This window comes from Prunus mume, linkage group LG8, assembly GCF_029339155.1.
Source record: "Prunus mume cultivar Tortuosa linkage group LG8, ASM2933915v1, whole genome shotgun sequence".
Lineage (NCBI taxonomy): Eukaryota > Viridiplantae > Streptophyta > Magnoliopsida > Rosales > Rosaceae > Prunus > Prunus mume.
In genome coordinates, this window is record NC_142705.1 from 1,357,154 (window position 1) to 1,372,504 (window position 15,351).

General features: G+C 37.5%; 2 protein-coding genes across 4 annotated transcripts; one reads left to right on the plus strand and one right to left on the minus strand.

Annotated features, from left to right (window-relative positions):
- Nucleotides 1–829: 829 nt before the first annotated feature.
- Nucleotides 830–10,435, minus strand: SCA3 (DNA/RNA polymerases superfamily protein). Of its 3 annotated transcripts, none has more exons than XR_016122706.1 (19): nucleotides 9,576–10,435; nucleotides 8,634–8,837; nucleotides 8,366–8,499; nucleotides 7,995–8,064; nucleotides 7,410–7,468; nucleotides 7,076–7,193; nucleotides 6,574–6,687; nucleotides 6,115–6,246; nucleotides 5,333–5,749; nucleotides 5,084–5,134; nucleotides 4,575–4,645; nucleotides 3,634–3,814; nucleotides 3,331–3,483; nucleotides 3,074–3,148; nucleotides 2,890–3,001; nucleotides 2,657–2,704; nucleotides 2,470–2,584; nucleotides 2,012–2,115; nucleotides 830–1,579 (listed from the first exon to the last, which is right to left on the minus strand). XR_016122706.1 is itself a non-coding variant. In XM_089042898.1 (19 exons), the coding sequence occupies exons 1-19, from the start codon at nucleotides 10,353–10,355 to the stop codon at nucleotides 1,469–1,471; spliced, it is 3,027 nt and encodes a 1,008-aa protein (XP_088899024.1). In that variant the 5' UTR covers nucleotides 10,356–10,429; the 3' UTR covers nucleotides 830–1,468. The 3 variants fall into 3 exon arrangements, 2 of the variants coding, with proteins under 2 accessions (XP_088899024.1, XP_088899025.1); XM_089042898.1 differs by having other exon boundaries at nucleotides 2,890–2,979; nucleotides 9,576–10,429; XM_089042899.1 differs by having other exon boundaries at nucleotides 2,890–2,979; nucleotides 3,730–3,814; nucleotides 9,576–10,426.
- Nucleotides 10,436–11,977: 1,542 nt separating this feature from the next.
- Nucleotides 11,978–15,275, plus strand: LOC103341301 (Leucine-rich receptor-like protein kinase family protein). Its single transcript, XM_008244808.2, has 2 exons — nucleotides 11,978–14,646; nucleotides 14,752–15,275. The coding sequence occupies exons 1-2, from the start codon at nucleotides 11,979–11,981 to the stop codon at nucleotides 15,153–15,155; spliced, it is 3,072 nt and encodes a 1,023-aa protein (XP_008243030.2). The 5' UTR covers nucleotide 11,978; the 3' UTR covers nucleotides 15,156–15,275.
- The last annotated feature ends 76 nt before the right edge of the window (nucleotides 15,276–15,351 follow it).

Sequence of the window (15,351 nt, forward strand, 5' to 3'; positions counted from 1 at the left end):
AGCTATACAATTTATTCCCAGTATCGCCGCTCGGCTATACTATTTATTAAAAAAAAAAAAGGGGGCAATGTATATCCGCCGGGGCAAACTATTTATTAAAAAAGAAAACGGACCCAAGTATAGCCGCACGGCTACACTATTTATTTGTTAAAAAAGGACCCATGTATACAGCCGTTCGGCTTGACCCTTTTTTAAAACAGAACTCACGTATAGCCGATCGGCTATACTATTTATCAGCTATAGTTCTTTAAAAGGTGCCATGTATAGCCGGCCGGCTATACGATTTATTTATTTCTTTTTTAGCCGATCGGCTATACCATTTATTTTTTAAAAATAGGAGCCACGTCTAGCCGCGCGGCTATACCGTGCTCTTTCTTTTTAAATAAATATTACCGCCTGGCGGCTATACTTGGCCCCTTTTTAAAAGGGGACCGTGTACAGCCGATCGGCTATACTGTTTTTTATCAAAAAGGAAACAGATATAGCCGCGTTGCTATATTATTATTATTTTTTAAAAGGAGCAAGTATAGCCTACGATTTATTTTTTTCCTGTATGGCCGTGCGGCTATACTATTTAATTTTTTTTTTATTTAAAAGAGCCAAGTATAGCAGTCCCGCAATACTATTTATTAAAAAGAAAACAGAGGTAAGTATAACCGCCCGGCTATACTATTTTTCTGAAGGCACGAGTATAGCCGCGCGGCTATACATGATGTATTCTTGCCCTTACAAAACAAGCTTGGAAGGAAAAGTTGCCCATGCTGCCCGTGCGCATAGACTAGCCCAAGATCTTCCGAATGAATGAGTAGATTTAAAGTGATTCACAACATTTTGATAGAACCATCAATGAAGTTCCTTCATTTCTTTTCAGTTCTTGCCCAAAAATTTGCAAGAACTTTTCACTCACAATTTTACATGTATTTAGAGAGTGACCTTTTCCCCCTTCTATAGATACAACATATGTAATGCATCGGAATACATAGAAAGGAAACAATACATGTTTTTTGCACCATTAAGATGAACTCCACAAAATTTGCTCCAACAGCCAGGACGCACTTGCCGCTTTGTGTCTGCCTCTCTTGCCTCCGAAAAAATTGTTCCACATTAAAGAACTTCTAAACAGCTCTGAATTTCAGTAGAAGCGTCTCCTTTACTGTACATGGGTCGCTTCTAAAATAGAGCCAGATCATTAACACTTACGATGATCATCACCCCATCAGAATCACAGACTTGCTGATCATGGGAATCAGAATTAGTCCTTTCACTTTTCAAAAAAGAAACCTTAGCTTCTGTTTCCCAGTTCAACTTGCTGCCCCTATCCAAATTAACTTTTAACAAAGTTTCTTGGTCAATTTTGGGGTATCCAAATGTACTCTTAACAAAGCTTCTTGGTCAATTTTGGGGTGCTTATGATACAAGTGACAATGCTTTCCACATATTGTTATCATCGCTGCTCATGACTGGAAATTCAGTTGAAAAAGTACGGAGATTCTAGAACCTGTAGCAAGTCAAAGTCGCCTCTTTCTGGGAGTGGAGGAAAAGTCAATGCTGGATATGATGCTTGGAAACTTTCAAGCAACTGGGAAGACGCAGAGTTATCAGGAAATCAATGGAAATAAACAAACAGTTTAATTCAGGTCTACATATAAAATGTGTAAAGCAACTTTCTAAATGCAAGTTCTCAAACAATTAGAAGCAGTTTGACCATTTCATTATATCATAAAGTAAAAATTAGGGAGTTTCGACCCAAAAAAAAAAAAAATGTAAAAATTAGGGAGAAGCTGAAAAGTCTTTCAATGCACAAGTTTTCTACAATGAAGACGCATTCGTAACTTCTTAAACTTCATCTTGAAACCTTGTGAGGAGACATCAAAATGAACTTAAGTAGCCTTGAGAAATCATTGTGTCAAATACAAGTCATTCCACTCAAGTTGCTTTTAAACAAGCCAGAGAAAGATCCGAATTTATGAGACCTAATTTCATGAAGAGAAACAGGGCGTAGTTCACTTACACTTTCAAGTATCGGCATGCTATAAAGCTCCACAAATTTTTCCCGAAGTATCTCGTTCATTTGGTCCACATCACACGGATGAGTCCAGAAGGAATCATGCACCCCTGCAAGCACATTTTAACACATATGTGAGACTTCAAACATACTTCAATATGTAAGTGAGAACTTAAACCAATATAAAAAAGAGACTTTATTTTGATGAATCTACGCCCTCTAATCCTCTACGTACAAAGCACTTCAGCAGGATGTAAGTTCCAATACCTTCTGACAAAAGTTCAATGGTTTAGGAAAAATTGTCTTCTTCAATTTTATTTTATTTTGGGTCAGTGTCTTATCCTCATATTTGAAAACCATTACACTGAAACTTTGGTTTTGAGCATGTATTTTACATCAATGACTAACAGTATATTTCAAGCCCAGTCTAATGCAGAGTTACAGACTACATTACTGAGACAAACCTGCAAAACGTAGGCCAGCGTCCCTGCAGGCAAGAGCTGTCATCATCATGTGTGAACCGTCAAGTGAGTGTACAAAATTTGGTGGAAATGCAGTTCTCTGTTTTCTAATATCTACCTGGAGTTGGAGAATATATCAAATCTATAGCAATTCATAAAAGATAAGGCCAAAGAAGATTTGTAAGCTTACTGAGTTACTCTCCCGTTGCAAGGCTAAAACTTGAAGGGATGTTCTTATCTGCAACTCCAGGGGAAGAATAGTTAATAAAAAAGTACATGAACCCATTAGAGACAAGAAGACAAAGACCAGATGCAACCTATCCGGATATCGTGTGCTAAACAATTTCATCTGTGAGGGAATTCAGCCAAATGCAGGTTTGCGTGTCAATGAAAATTAATCTTTAACTAAGTTGTCAAACTTACAAGATGCCTTTCACTTTTACAATAGGGTTGCACAACAGGAAGACCTAGAGGAGTAGTCCAACGCACAGGTTGATTTTCTGAAGCAATTACCTGCAAAAGTTTCATAACACAACTTAACTCTCAGATCTACCAGGCAGTCCAGCCTATCATTTAGTGTCTGAAACATGACCAAAAAATTACATACCTTAGCACAATCACCAAGCCAGCTCATTATGCCACGAGCAGCTTGGAATATCTCTCCAAGGGCAGCTAGAGTAACCTGTGGCAAAGATGAAATTTAGTAAAGATAATCTAGATTTAATAACAAATGTTGAAGGACGTTTTTTAATTTTAGCTCATAATCCAAATGATAAAACCAAGAAATTTCTGCAGTTAATTCTTGATTCACATATATAAGGATGAAATTTGGAGGTTGGAACACTTAGGAGGTTGTTCACTTACTTTAGCAGCATAGCAAGCTGCAGTGAACAGTAGTCTGTCATCGGTAATAAGACCCTTCTCTTCTAATCTTCTTTTTATTTGTTCACGTGCCCCAACATAAGTAACACCATATACTGAAGTCATTACAGTCTGCTTCACCAATTTCCTATCAATCTGAAAGATTCCAAAACCATACATTGTCAGATATACGTATGCAATATGGACTTGTTTATCTACAAATATTACCCATATTTAATTTTTGTTGTCTATGCGTATGTTTGTATGTGTGTGTGTCTGTATGTACATGCATGAATGCATACATACTTGTACATGAAGTTTAAGTATCCACAGTTGGCAAGTAAAAGTCCATTTTATAGTATATTGCAACTCTGAACTCGAGAAGAATCCAGGAAAATCAACCTGATTGACTAAGATTCTGGCTAATAAAGCGTTTGGACTCGTAGTTGGGTCTTTATTGCTGTCTCTTTTCATAATCTCATGTACCCTGACAACATATACATAGAGAAGATAAGCCTGAGTAAGAGGAGCTTGTAGAAGAAAAGACTAATAAACAGATCAGGAACGAAGCAGTTACATGGATGGAGTACACTATGTGCATCTCTAGCAAAGAAATTATAAAATCAATGTGCAGTACATACATCGTGTGCAGAACTAGTGAGGCACATGCATGCAAGAGTTTAGTACCAGGTGATTCTTTCTCACCTTTTTTATACCTTGGCTTGTAAGAAATGGTCTTTTGTTAAAACTTTGTACTTCATGTAAAAGTACTGAAATGAAAAGTACTGAAATGTTCTTATTTCAGTACTTTTACATGAAGTTGCTTTGGAAATGGGACCTATGGATTATAAATTGCCTTCCCAAGAACCATATTCAATGTTAATATTGAATGAACTCTATGTATTGAAAATTTGAATGAATTGTATGCATTGAAAATCTTCAAAACATGTTTCTCCTTTTCCTTTTTTCTGAATTAACATTTCTGTGTACAATCATTGCTTGATTCAATGTTATTTTTGCATCTTAATTCTGTTATGCACTCAATCTGAAAGATATTTGTACATGCTTTCAAATCTTAGTAATTGAATTCTTAACAATGAAAACAAGTTAATGTAAACAAAGGAGTAAAATGCAATCAAATACAGTTCATATGACACAGTACAACATTAAAATGAGTCATCAGATTAAATATTTCATCAGTTTCAATCCCATGATAGAAGATGACAGAATTTTTCTTTTTAATATACCTCGCAGCAATTTCTGAGTAAACATCAGCAGGTTTATCTCCATCAACTAAGTTGACTGCAGCTGCTTCCAACTGAGAACATAACAGCAATTCAAATCAATCAGCAGAGCAAGACATTTACATCATAATAAGAAATACGGGGAACTTTGAAATATAACAAAACACGTTGAATTTTTTTACTACGGGAACAAAAAGAATGTTAGGAAAATTTAAGAACGTCAGCACATAACAAGCCCTATATATCGAAAGTGCTATAATAAGCAAAACATATAACAGAGAGTTCTTGAACAGAAATAATATTTTCCCTCAAACAGTTAATGTTGAGGGTAACCAAAATAAAAATTTCACCACTGGCCACTGCCAACCAAAGCACTAATATTGGCAGAGATTATAAAATTTTATAATACAACTATAACAACATGATAAGTTCTTGAACTACTATTCCAGAAACATTGAAAAAAAAAGTCAAATTTAAAGTGCAATGACATTAACATGTACAAAACCACGTACGCTATCTCTTCCCAAGGCTGCATAGTGCTGTAAGCCATTGCATGAACCATCCTAAAAAGATTAAGCTCATTAGTAAGATAACCATGGAAAAGGCAAGAGTTAGGAATTATGCTCATGGAAATTTAAAGATGGCCAATGAAAGGAGAACAATATAAAAATGAGTAACAGATCATCATCATGCATCATATATATATGGGTTTGAATATTAAATAAAAGAACAAACCTAAAAAGCTTGAATAAGTAATTTACCTGATGGATGGGCAAATGAGAAATGACAGTATGTGGTGATGGGCTATTTAACGCTTCTGAGAGATTGATACAAGCAGCTAGGCACTGTAAAGGATCTTCAGCTGTTAACCACCAACGGTTTCCATTAACAGGGTTTGTTGCTGAATCAAATATATCATCAATGTGATTATCCACAAATGCTAGTCGCCCCTCATATGAAAGCTTTTCAACACCGCCAGCATACAGGTTTGCTAAATGAATCTTCAGCCAACGTAATCCAGACTTCCCTAATGGTCGTCCTTCAGCAAATTCAAGGACTCCTCGACAGAGATCAGAACTCAAATGATTCAAATGTGGATGCATTGGGTATGCTCGGCCTCGGAAATCAAGATTGTGGGGATAATAAAAGCCTTCCTCATCTTTCATTTTGCGAGCAACCTATATTAAAATCAGTTCACTCGATATTATTTCTCACATAGTGAAATCTAAAGGTGGTGAACATATATATGTTCCAGACATCATCCGGAGGTGATATATTGTCAAATGTCATTACTGTGGTTATAGTTTCAGAAACCCAAAGACCCGTCAAAGTTATTAAACATATGTACGACCTGGTGGTTCACTAATATCTAATTGAACCTATATATCTTTAGTTCACTAGTCCACAAATATTAGGCAAGGGTCACAAGAACATTACTCTTGACTAGTTCCATGACTGGATCAAACAGCATTGCAAATTAACAGGGTACTAAAAAATTGCAACATTACGAAATAAATATTATATAATCAGAAGGAGACCTTACAGAGAGCTTAAGTTCAGTGTCACATCGTAGAGAATGCCTCTCTTGGTTAATCTTCTTTGCTTTTCTGACACTCCATTTCCATTCCTGAATTTCTTTTAAATCCTCAGATGGTGATTTATCCGGTACAGGAACCTACAAGCCCATGAGAATATTCAGGCCACATGATTTTTACAAGCAAAAGGTGAACATAATAATGTTAACAACCTAAAATAGTTAGCTGTAAAAGAAAACCCACCGCAAAGGAAATTGACTAAATTATCCATACTCTAGTTTCTTTCTTTTTTTTCATTTTCATCACTTTAACGTGAGGCAGGTATTTTAAGAGTAATATGTTATTTGGGAGAATGTTGTAGAGATCATTCAATTTAGTTACTCTTAAGAGCTATCTCCGGAGAAAGTAAGAAAAAGGTAGAACACAAACAATTTTTTATTAAATGTGAGAGATCATTATGTCCTCACGTCTTCACGATTAACCAGGCCCGCAATGTTGCCACCTCTAGCCCAGATGCTCTCCACCACGCTAAGTACTTTCTTATTCACCCTCCATTTGGTGCTTCCAAGCATATCAAGGGCCTGCACACATGCCATATCATAAGCGGATATCATTTTCATGATACAGGGTAACATATGCTGAAGAACTAGAAATTAGAACCAAAGTATGCCTCTATGCATAAGAAAAAGTTCAGTTCATCATCTAAAATCCCGTCACAGTCTCTATCTATAGTAAAATATGATAGTTTCTAATGCAGCAGTAAACAAATACTTGTCAAATCATAACTACTTTTGATTAATAGTTTTTGTTGTTGTTCATAACTGTATCCTGAAAAATCATAGTGATTATTCTATCAGAAAGGGAAGGTGGAGCAACAACGGTGCTCTCACCATGTGGAAAGCTCTGGCCTTGATCTATTCACAAGGAAAATATGAAATGGAACAATAAATGGAACTCTAATTAATGTACCTCAAATACTTTCTGCATCTGGTTTCTAGAAATGTTCCTCATTGCATCTACCTGCTTCCTAGATCCATGAGTACGCATGACATAAGAAGGTAAGAACAAATGCCCGCCCTTGTCATACCTGGAAATATTTTCAAAAAGATCTTTCAAAATTAAGTAGCACAGTATAACAAATGGGAAACTGAGTGCAGGCTTCTAATTTATTCAACATTTATTAGTCAGTCACCAACTTCAATACGATCTCATTTATTTGTCAACTTTTCTTTCATGTATTTTTTAATTAAAAAAAATGGAATGCAGAAAATGCTACATAAATATCACATATTGTATCTCATACCCTTTCCATCTTTTGGGAGGCACCAACATTGGCACATAAGGAATCAACATATGTTTAGCCTGTAAAGATACAAGAACATAAAATAAGCCTGTAAAGATACAAGAACATAAAATAACCGTTAAGTAGCACAATCAGGGTAAAGACACGTACAACATACAAAACATACTTGGCATATACAATAAGTTATAAGGCCTAGTAGCAGTAACCCAATGATAGTAGCAATCACAACCACACAAGAAAGCAGTGCAAAAACAAACAAAGTGAACAATGAATTATTCCACAAAAAACCTTCACCCCTCACCCCTAGAGACCCCTTTCTGGTAGGACTCCACAATTGAAGTCTCTTCATAGTTGAAATGATGTTCACAGAGAACAATGCAAAGCAAGAATATGTGGCCATTAAAATTACACATAATGAGGTCTAATCACGGGGAACAAATAGGTGAGCTTTAAATTGATATGCATTCCTTTTTATATCATAACCCAAAAACTTGACAGCAGATTTGAATTTGTATTCACAATGCAAACTAATTTCAAGTGTATTGAACAGGTAAACTCAAACAGGAAAGAGATATCTCAACTTACAGTTTTATCAAGGCCAGTAAGAACCAGGGGATCGCATTCTATAACTCCATAGTTCTTCACAATTTTCTGCCTATAAGGATCAAAAGAAATTATATTATCACAAAGGAAAAATGCTGGAGTCGAAGCACATGATTTCCTATCCCTTAAAAACCTATGAAATATAGGGTTGCATATCGCTACAAATATTCTATAATCAAAATATTTCAATTAGGTAGAGCGAGATACACCAGGATAATTGAATAAATTAACCTGACATATCTAACTAAAGTAAACAACTCCTGCCTAAGAAAAGCCAATTAAACTGCGATCTATTTTCCCAACAGTGAATTTCTGAAGAAAATTTGGGGCTAAAAAAGGTTTAAAAGTCTTACCCTGGACTTTTTGCCACAGCTTTAAATCTGTGCCTAAATGCAGGTCTAACATCAGGTGGACTTTCTGCCAACTGGCTAAGTGGAGGTTGTACATAAGCTGTTTCGGTTAATAATTCTATCAGACGACTTCCCAGCTGCAAAATAACATGACATGAGAAGAAGAAAAAAAAAACAATTAAACCCTTTATATACAATACAATCTAAAACAGAAAAGAATAAAAAACACTTTGCCATATTGAAAGAATACAAAATACTCAAAGCAACAAACCTTAGCCTGTTTATCACGACCCCAGGGCTTCATTTCTTCCTTTATCAATAGCTTTTGCACCTCATTCAGTCTTTTCCTTCTAATTAAACCATTAACACGTTTCCGGAGTATCTCCTTCTCCTTGCTCAGACCATCTTCATCAGCAACACCAGTCTTCTTTTTCTGGAGATTTTTGGTTTTCTCCAAGAAACTATGGATCCTGACCTGAAATATCGAGAGGTAACAATATATAATTTCTCATTTTCAATTAAGTGATACTGGTGAAATGGAGTATAAACAGGGAAATGTTGACGTTAAGCTTGAATTGCACGGAAATTACAAAACATGAGTAAAAATAAGTATAAGGATGTCCAATCAACAAGGTTGCTAATGGATAAGCTTTGGTCAGACCATGTCTAATGCACTCTACTCAAGTGGTAAAGGGGTCATTGGGATTATCATTTCAAGCAAGTGTTACAGCACAAAAAAGCTTGATCCTGAATCTTCACTCCAAAATTTACCATGAAGGACTGCTTTCTAAATTAAGCCTTTAGTATCACGATCCTCCCAAATCTGCAAAGTTTTCCTCTTTTAAAAAAAAAAAAAAATCAAAGTTCCTAAATAACAATTCATATTATAGTAGTACTAGTATGATAGTATGATATGTACACCAACTAAAGCGAAATGATTCTCTTTAGAACGAAATAAAAATAAATGAGCTGACCAGAATGATTAAAACTAGAAACTAGTACATACATATACCAATTAGAAGTTCACAATTAACACACAATCCCCATCATCGTGGCATCACTTCAGGGATGAAATCTCCTTAAACCGTAGCTTTTATAATGCACATCATGTCGCATTGACTTAGTAACTATGAAGGGTCCATTTCAAAACCAATATGCAACAAATTATCTAAAACTCCAAACACACAAATGAAACGAGGACTTTAGAACTCACCTCCTGCTCTATGGCCATGCCAATATGAACAGCAGCTTGAACAACTTGAACACACCCATCTTGATTCCCCACCATAACCAACCCCATCATCTTATGCATAACAATAAGCGCCATCTTGTCAGCCGGCAACAAATCAATGTGGGGCGCAAACGCTGCCTTGTGTTTTTTCGTTTGCTGCGTCTTCTGTTCCCTCGCTATCGCCTCCCTCAACGGCTCAAACCAACCCAAAAACAAGGCCTTTACATAAGGCAAATTCGGAGCTAACTTCTTCTCACGCATTACTTTTTCCAAATCCTTATATTCGTCCACCATTCTCTCCCAAGCCTCGGTCTCGGCCTTTATCTGCCTCCTCCTAAGTAAATTATAGTTCCTCCTCTCAATTTCCTTAGACTCCAATTTCAATTCTTGGTTGGCTCTTTTGTAAATACCCTTCAAAAAGAGTGAGGCAATCCATGGCGGGTCTTGGATAAAAATCCTCGGGCCCGATTCCTGAGGTGTAATTAGATGAAATTCGCTCATGGGTATCTGAAAATTCATCGAATTTTCAACGATATTGTCTTGTATTGAGTCTCTCAACGGGGGGATATGAACAGGTTCTGGAGGGGGTTTAAGGCTTAGCGGGAAATGAGTGGAGGAAGAGTGTGAGGGCTTGAAGAAGAGACTGTTGGAGGTTGAGCTGAAGAGAAACTTGTGGTTAAGCTTCGGAGGTTTACTCCATCTGGAACTGCATGTGTATCTTTGAGCTTGAGGGCTCGGAGAGAATGAGGCTGTGGAAGCCATTTCAGAGAGAGGCACAACTCAACGAAGAAGAGATGAAACCTCGCTTAAACCTTTTTGGTTGTCCACTTTGAAGATAATTTCCCATGTACGTTAATTTTTTTTTTCTTTTGGGGCGAAAAATTTAAATAAAAAAACAAAAAAACAAAGAGGCCTCCCCTACATTTAGAAAAGCCCACTCCTATTCGCAACAGAGAAGTAAGGCCCATACTTAACACGCGAGAAGTGAGAAAGGGCAAACTTGCAAACTCTCGTGAAACTGAGCCCATTTTGAACAAAATAAAATCTGAAAAACCTAAATTACCCTTTCTGATTTCGTCGTTTGCTAGCTGGGGTAGATGTGACATTATCTATTTCTTGCTATTCATGGCGAGCTTCTATAACGAAATATCCCTCCACCGCCGATCTGATGTTCAGTTCTCATCTCCGCCGTCGCCGACGTCTCCTCCTTTAGTTCCTTATTCGTTTGGTGAAAAAAGGAGGGGACGATTGCGAGGTGTGTGACGAGACGAATATGAAGCTGTTCAAACTTTTGTTACTTTTTCTTTGAAGCAAAATCAGTTCAAGTTTTTTCCACAATTTAATGATTAGCCTTGGCATGTGACGTATGATCTTCTGATAACTACCGGCTCCTACAAGATTATTCTGTAATTGATGTCTTAATCAAATCTGGCTTTGTCCAAAACCAGACCTAACTCCATTTTCCTAACTTGTGTTGATGATCAATGGTGCTACTCTCCGATCAGCTGAGTATAGAACTTTGGGCATATTTGGTGGCTCACAAACTATTTCAATTAAATTAGGTAAGTATTTTGACCCCTTTGATGGATTTATAAACATTAAGGTCGAACTTATTGCATCATACCCAAATTTAATATTCTTATAAATTTTAAGATGGGTTGGCACTTAACTCCAATCCAGTCCAATCTCGAGATACTTGGGTTCACAAGCTTGTCTAAAACTCCTGCTACAAATGCTTAAAAGAATGTACCTTAATTCTGGCCGACTAATAAGTAAACATTTCATTTATTTCTCATGTAACACGTTAGAAATTATAATCAAAACTTTTTATTTGTTTATGTTGGTTGCATGTTATTGTGCTGCTGTACATTTCTTAATTACTCTTCTTAGTGCTACAATACCAATTAATGAACAGCGTGTGTGTAAATGCATGAGCTGTGAGGCGCTGGGCCGACAAATATACCGAAATCCAAACACCCACTTACCACATCAGCTTCCTCAAGCGTGCTTATTATATTTTCCCCACAGCACACCATCCACTAATCTCTGCGCTCACATCTCTAAACCAACAACATAATACTAATATGATTAGATAAATTCATGAACAAAAGCTAAGTATAAAATAAAATGGTTAGGCCTGCCGGTGCTGACATGTACTGCATTAACGTTGCTTACTTGGCATGTTACACGCACACAATTGTATGAACGCTATTGGTGGGATGTAATTAAAGTCAAAGATCACAGGCGCCAAACGTACATCCACTCCATCAAACGGCAGTTAGGCACAAGATTTTCAAAATTTTCCAAGCATTGCTTTGCTTACTTATTGGCATTGGACATCTCCAAGCTTTCATTATCTTAATCTCAAGCTCATGCAGCTGGTGCATGCATTTCTCCTGTGCCATCCAGAACTACTCTTTTATACATATTTTTTCTTTTCTGATCACTTTGTTTTTATCAATTTCTTTAAAAAAAATTATGGAGAAGATTGATATGATCATGATTGGTGTTCGAAGGGTTTCCTTGTTTAATTTGCTCTGTTTGATCATTTTCTTGGCTGTGGTTTTGGGCCAAGAAAATGCTCAAACAATGAGAGATAAGGCATCGTTGCTTTCTTTCAAGACAGCGATTGTTTCGGACCCCGAGCATGCTTTAGAGGACTGGAATTCTTCGGGTGTTCATGTTTGTAATTGGTCAGGCATCAGGTGCAACAAGGGTAGAGACCAAGTTGTAGAGCTTGATCTTAGTGGAAGGTCTCTCAGGGGCCCCATTTCTCCGGCTCTTGCTAATCTTTCTTCCTTGTCCATTCTTGACTTGTCAAGAAACTTTTTTGAAGGTCACATTCCAGGAGAATTAGGCTCTCTGTTTAACCTTAGACAGCTCAGCTTATCTTCCAATCTTCTTGAAGGACACATTGCTGCTGAACTTGGTTTTCTTCACAAATTAGTATATCTTGATTTGGGAAGCAACCGGCTCGAGGGTGAAATTCCAGTGACGCTTTTCTGCAATCATTCTTCTTCTTCTTTGCAGTACATTGACCTATCTAACAATTCTTTAAGCGGAAAAATCCCTTTAGCAGATGGCTGTAAGCTTAAACAGTTGAGGTTTCTTCTACTGTGGTCCAATCATCTTGTAGGTCAGGTTCCTGCAGCCCTTGCAAACTCCTCAAGACTGGAATGGCTTGATTTGGAGTCTAACATGCTAAGTGGGGAGTTGCCATTGGAGATTATACAGAAAATGCCACAATTACAGTACCTCTACTTGTCCTACAATGGCTTTGTGAGCCATAATGGTAACACTAACCTTGAACCTTTTTTAACTTCTTTAGTTAATGCCTCTAACTTTCAAGAGCTTGAATTAGCTGGAAATAATCTTGGGGGAGAGATACCTCCTATTATTGGTAATCTTTCTACCAATCTTGTACAAATTCATTTAGATGCTAATCTTCTTTATGGTTCAATTCCTCCTCAAATTTCAAACCTTGTCAATCTCACCCTGCTAAACTTGTCTAGTAACCTTTTGAATGGAACCATCCCACCCAAACTGTGCCAGATGACAAAGCTAGAAAGGGTGTATTTGTCCAACAATTCATTCTCTGGTGAGATTCCACCCACTCTTGGTGACATTCCCCATTTAGGCCTTCTAGATTTATCGAAAAACAAGCTTTCTGGTTCAATTCCAGATAGTTTCGCAAACCTTTCCCAGTTAAGAAGGCTCTTGCTCTATGAGAACCAACTCTCAGGAACCATACCACCAAGTCTGGGAAAGTGCATCAATTTAGAGATTCTAGACCTTTCTCACAATCAGATTTCAGGGGTAATTCCTAGTGAAGTTGCAGGACTGAGGAGCTTGAAACTATACTTGAACCTGTCTAGTAATCACTTACATGGACCATTACCAATGGAGTTGAGCAAAATGGACATGGTGCTAGCAGTTGACCTATCTTCCAATAATCTTTCTGGTACAATCCCATCACAACTTGGGAGCTGCATTGCCATTGAGCACCTCAACCTTTCGGTAAATTCCTTAGAAGGACCTCTTCCGGTTTCAATAGGAAAGTTGCCTTATCTTCAAAAACTTGATGTATCTTCAAACCAATTGATTGGAGAAATACCAGAATCTCTGCAAGATTCTTTAACTCTGAAGAAAGTCAACTTCTCTTTCAACAACTTCTCTGGGAATGTGTCAAGCAAGGGGGCCTTTTCTTCACTCACCATAGACTCTTTCCTCGGAAATGTTGGTCTCTGTGGATCAATAAAAGGCCTGCCAAACTGCAGGAAAAAACATGCTCATCATTTGGCTATTCTGTCAATTCTCCTGTCATTACTTATCACTCCCATCTTTTGCATATTCGGGTACCCCCTCATGCACAGGTCAAATTTCCAAAGGCACTTGGCAATTTTCGACCATGGGGATTTGCGGGATGATGAAGAAGAAGAGAAGAAAGAACTCAAGTACCCAAGAATCTCATATGAGCAGCTCATTGAAGCCACTGGTGGTTTCAGTGCTTCAAGCTTGATTGGCGCAGGCCGGTTTGGGCATGTCTATAAGGGTGTCCTTCAAGATAACTCAGTAATTGCTGTGAAGGTATTGGATTTGAAGACAGATAGAGAGATTTTAGGAAGCTTTAAAAGGGAATGCCAAGTCCTGAAGAGGACTAGGCACAGAAATTTGATTAGAATCATCACAGCCTGCAGTAGGCCGGATTTTAAGGCTCTTGTTCTGCCATTGATGTCAAACGGGAGCCTGGAGAGGCATCTTTACTCAAGCCATGGATTGAGCCATGGGTTGAACTTGATTCAGTTGGTGAGCATCTGCGATGATGTAGCTGAAGGAGTGGCCTATTTACACCATCATTCTCCTGTTAGAGTTGTACACTGTGATCTCAAACCAAGCAATATTCTACTAGATGATGACATGACGGCTTTGGTTACTGATTTTGGAATTGCAAGATTAGTGAAAGGCAGTGATGAGAATATTCGACCGAATGACTCAACATCCTTCAGTTCAGCAGATGGCTTGTTATGCGGATCCATTGGCTATATTGCTCCTGGTATGTACTTTTTTTTTTCCTGTCATATTATAGTGTTGCCGCTAAAATGGTGATTTACATTTCTATTATGTACCTATTTTCCTTCAATGACTTGACCAAATACAGAGTATGGGATGGGAAAATGCGCTTCTATTGAGGGAGACGTATTCAGTTTTGGGGTCCTTTTGTTAGAAATCGTTACCGGAAGGCGACCAACCGACATCCTTTTTCATGAAGGTTCAAGCTTGCATGAATGGGTAAAAAGTCACTACCCCAGCAGGGTTGATTCTATAGTTCAACAAGCGATAGATAGGTGTGTCCCAGATTCAATGCCTAAGCAATATAACAAAATATGGTGGGATGTCGTTCTGGAGTTGATTGAGCTTGGCCTTATGTGCACACAGTACAATCCTTCAATGAGACCAAGCATGCAAGATGTAGCTCATGAAATGGGTCAGGTGAAGGAATATATATCCAATCCTTCATCACTGTTGATTGAAGAAGTTGGCCTTAAAGTTGATGCACTCTGACTCTGGGACGGTGATGGAAGTAGTTTCATTGAATTTGAACTTTCATGTCTGATAATTGAATTCATTTGTTTGATTTTTATTTGTAATTTTTGGTTAAAGCAATTGGCAATTGTTTTCTTACTTGTTTTAACTTTTAACCATGTCTTATACTTATTCGATCGTATTATTATGCAATTCAGACTACATTTCACTGCCT

Excerpts from the sequence above, each read along its gene's own strand:
- SCA3 (XM_089042898.1), bottom strand. The coding sequence starts at position 10,355 with ATGGCTTCCACAGCCTCATTCTCTCCGAGCCCTCAAGCTCAAAGATAC. Across the intron at positions 6,688-7,075 it reads AGATGCAGAAAGTATTTGAG|GCCCTTGATATGCTTGGAAG; the intron begins GTACATTAATTA and ends GCATGTGTGCAG. Across the intron at positions 2,980-3,073 it reads GGCTTGGTGATTGTGCTAAG|GTAATTGCTTCAGAAAATCA; the intron begins GTATGTAATTTT and ends AAACTTTTGCAG.
- LOC103341301 (XM_008244808.2), top strand. The coding sequence starts at position 11,979 with ATGCATTTCTCCTGTGCCATCCAGAACTACTCTTTTATACATATTTTT. Across the intron at positions 14,647-14,751 it reads CATTGGCTATATTGCTCCTG|AGTATGGGATGGGAAAATGC; the intron begins GTATGTACTTTT and ends GACCAAATACAG.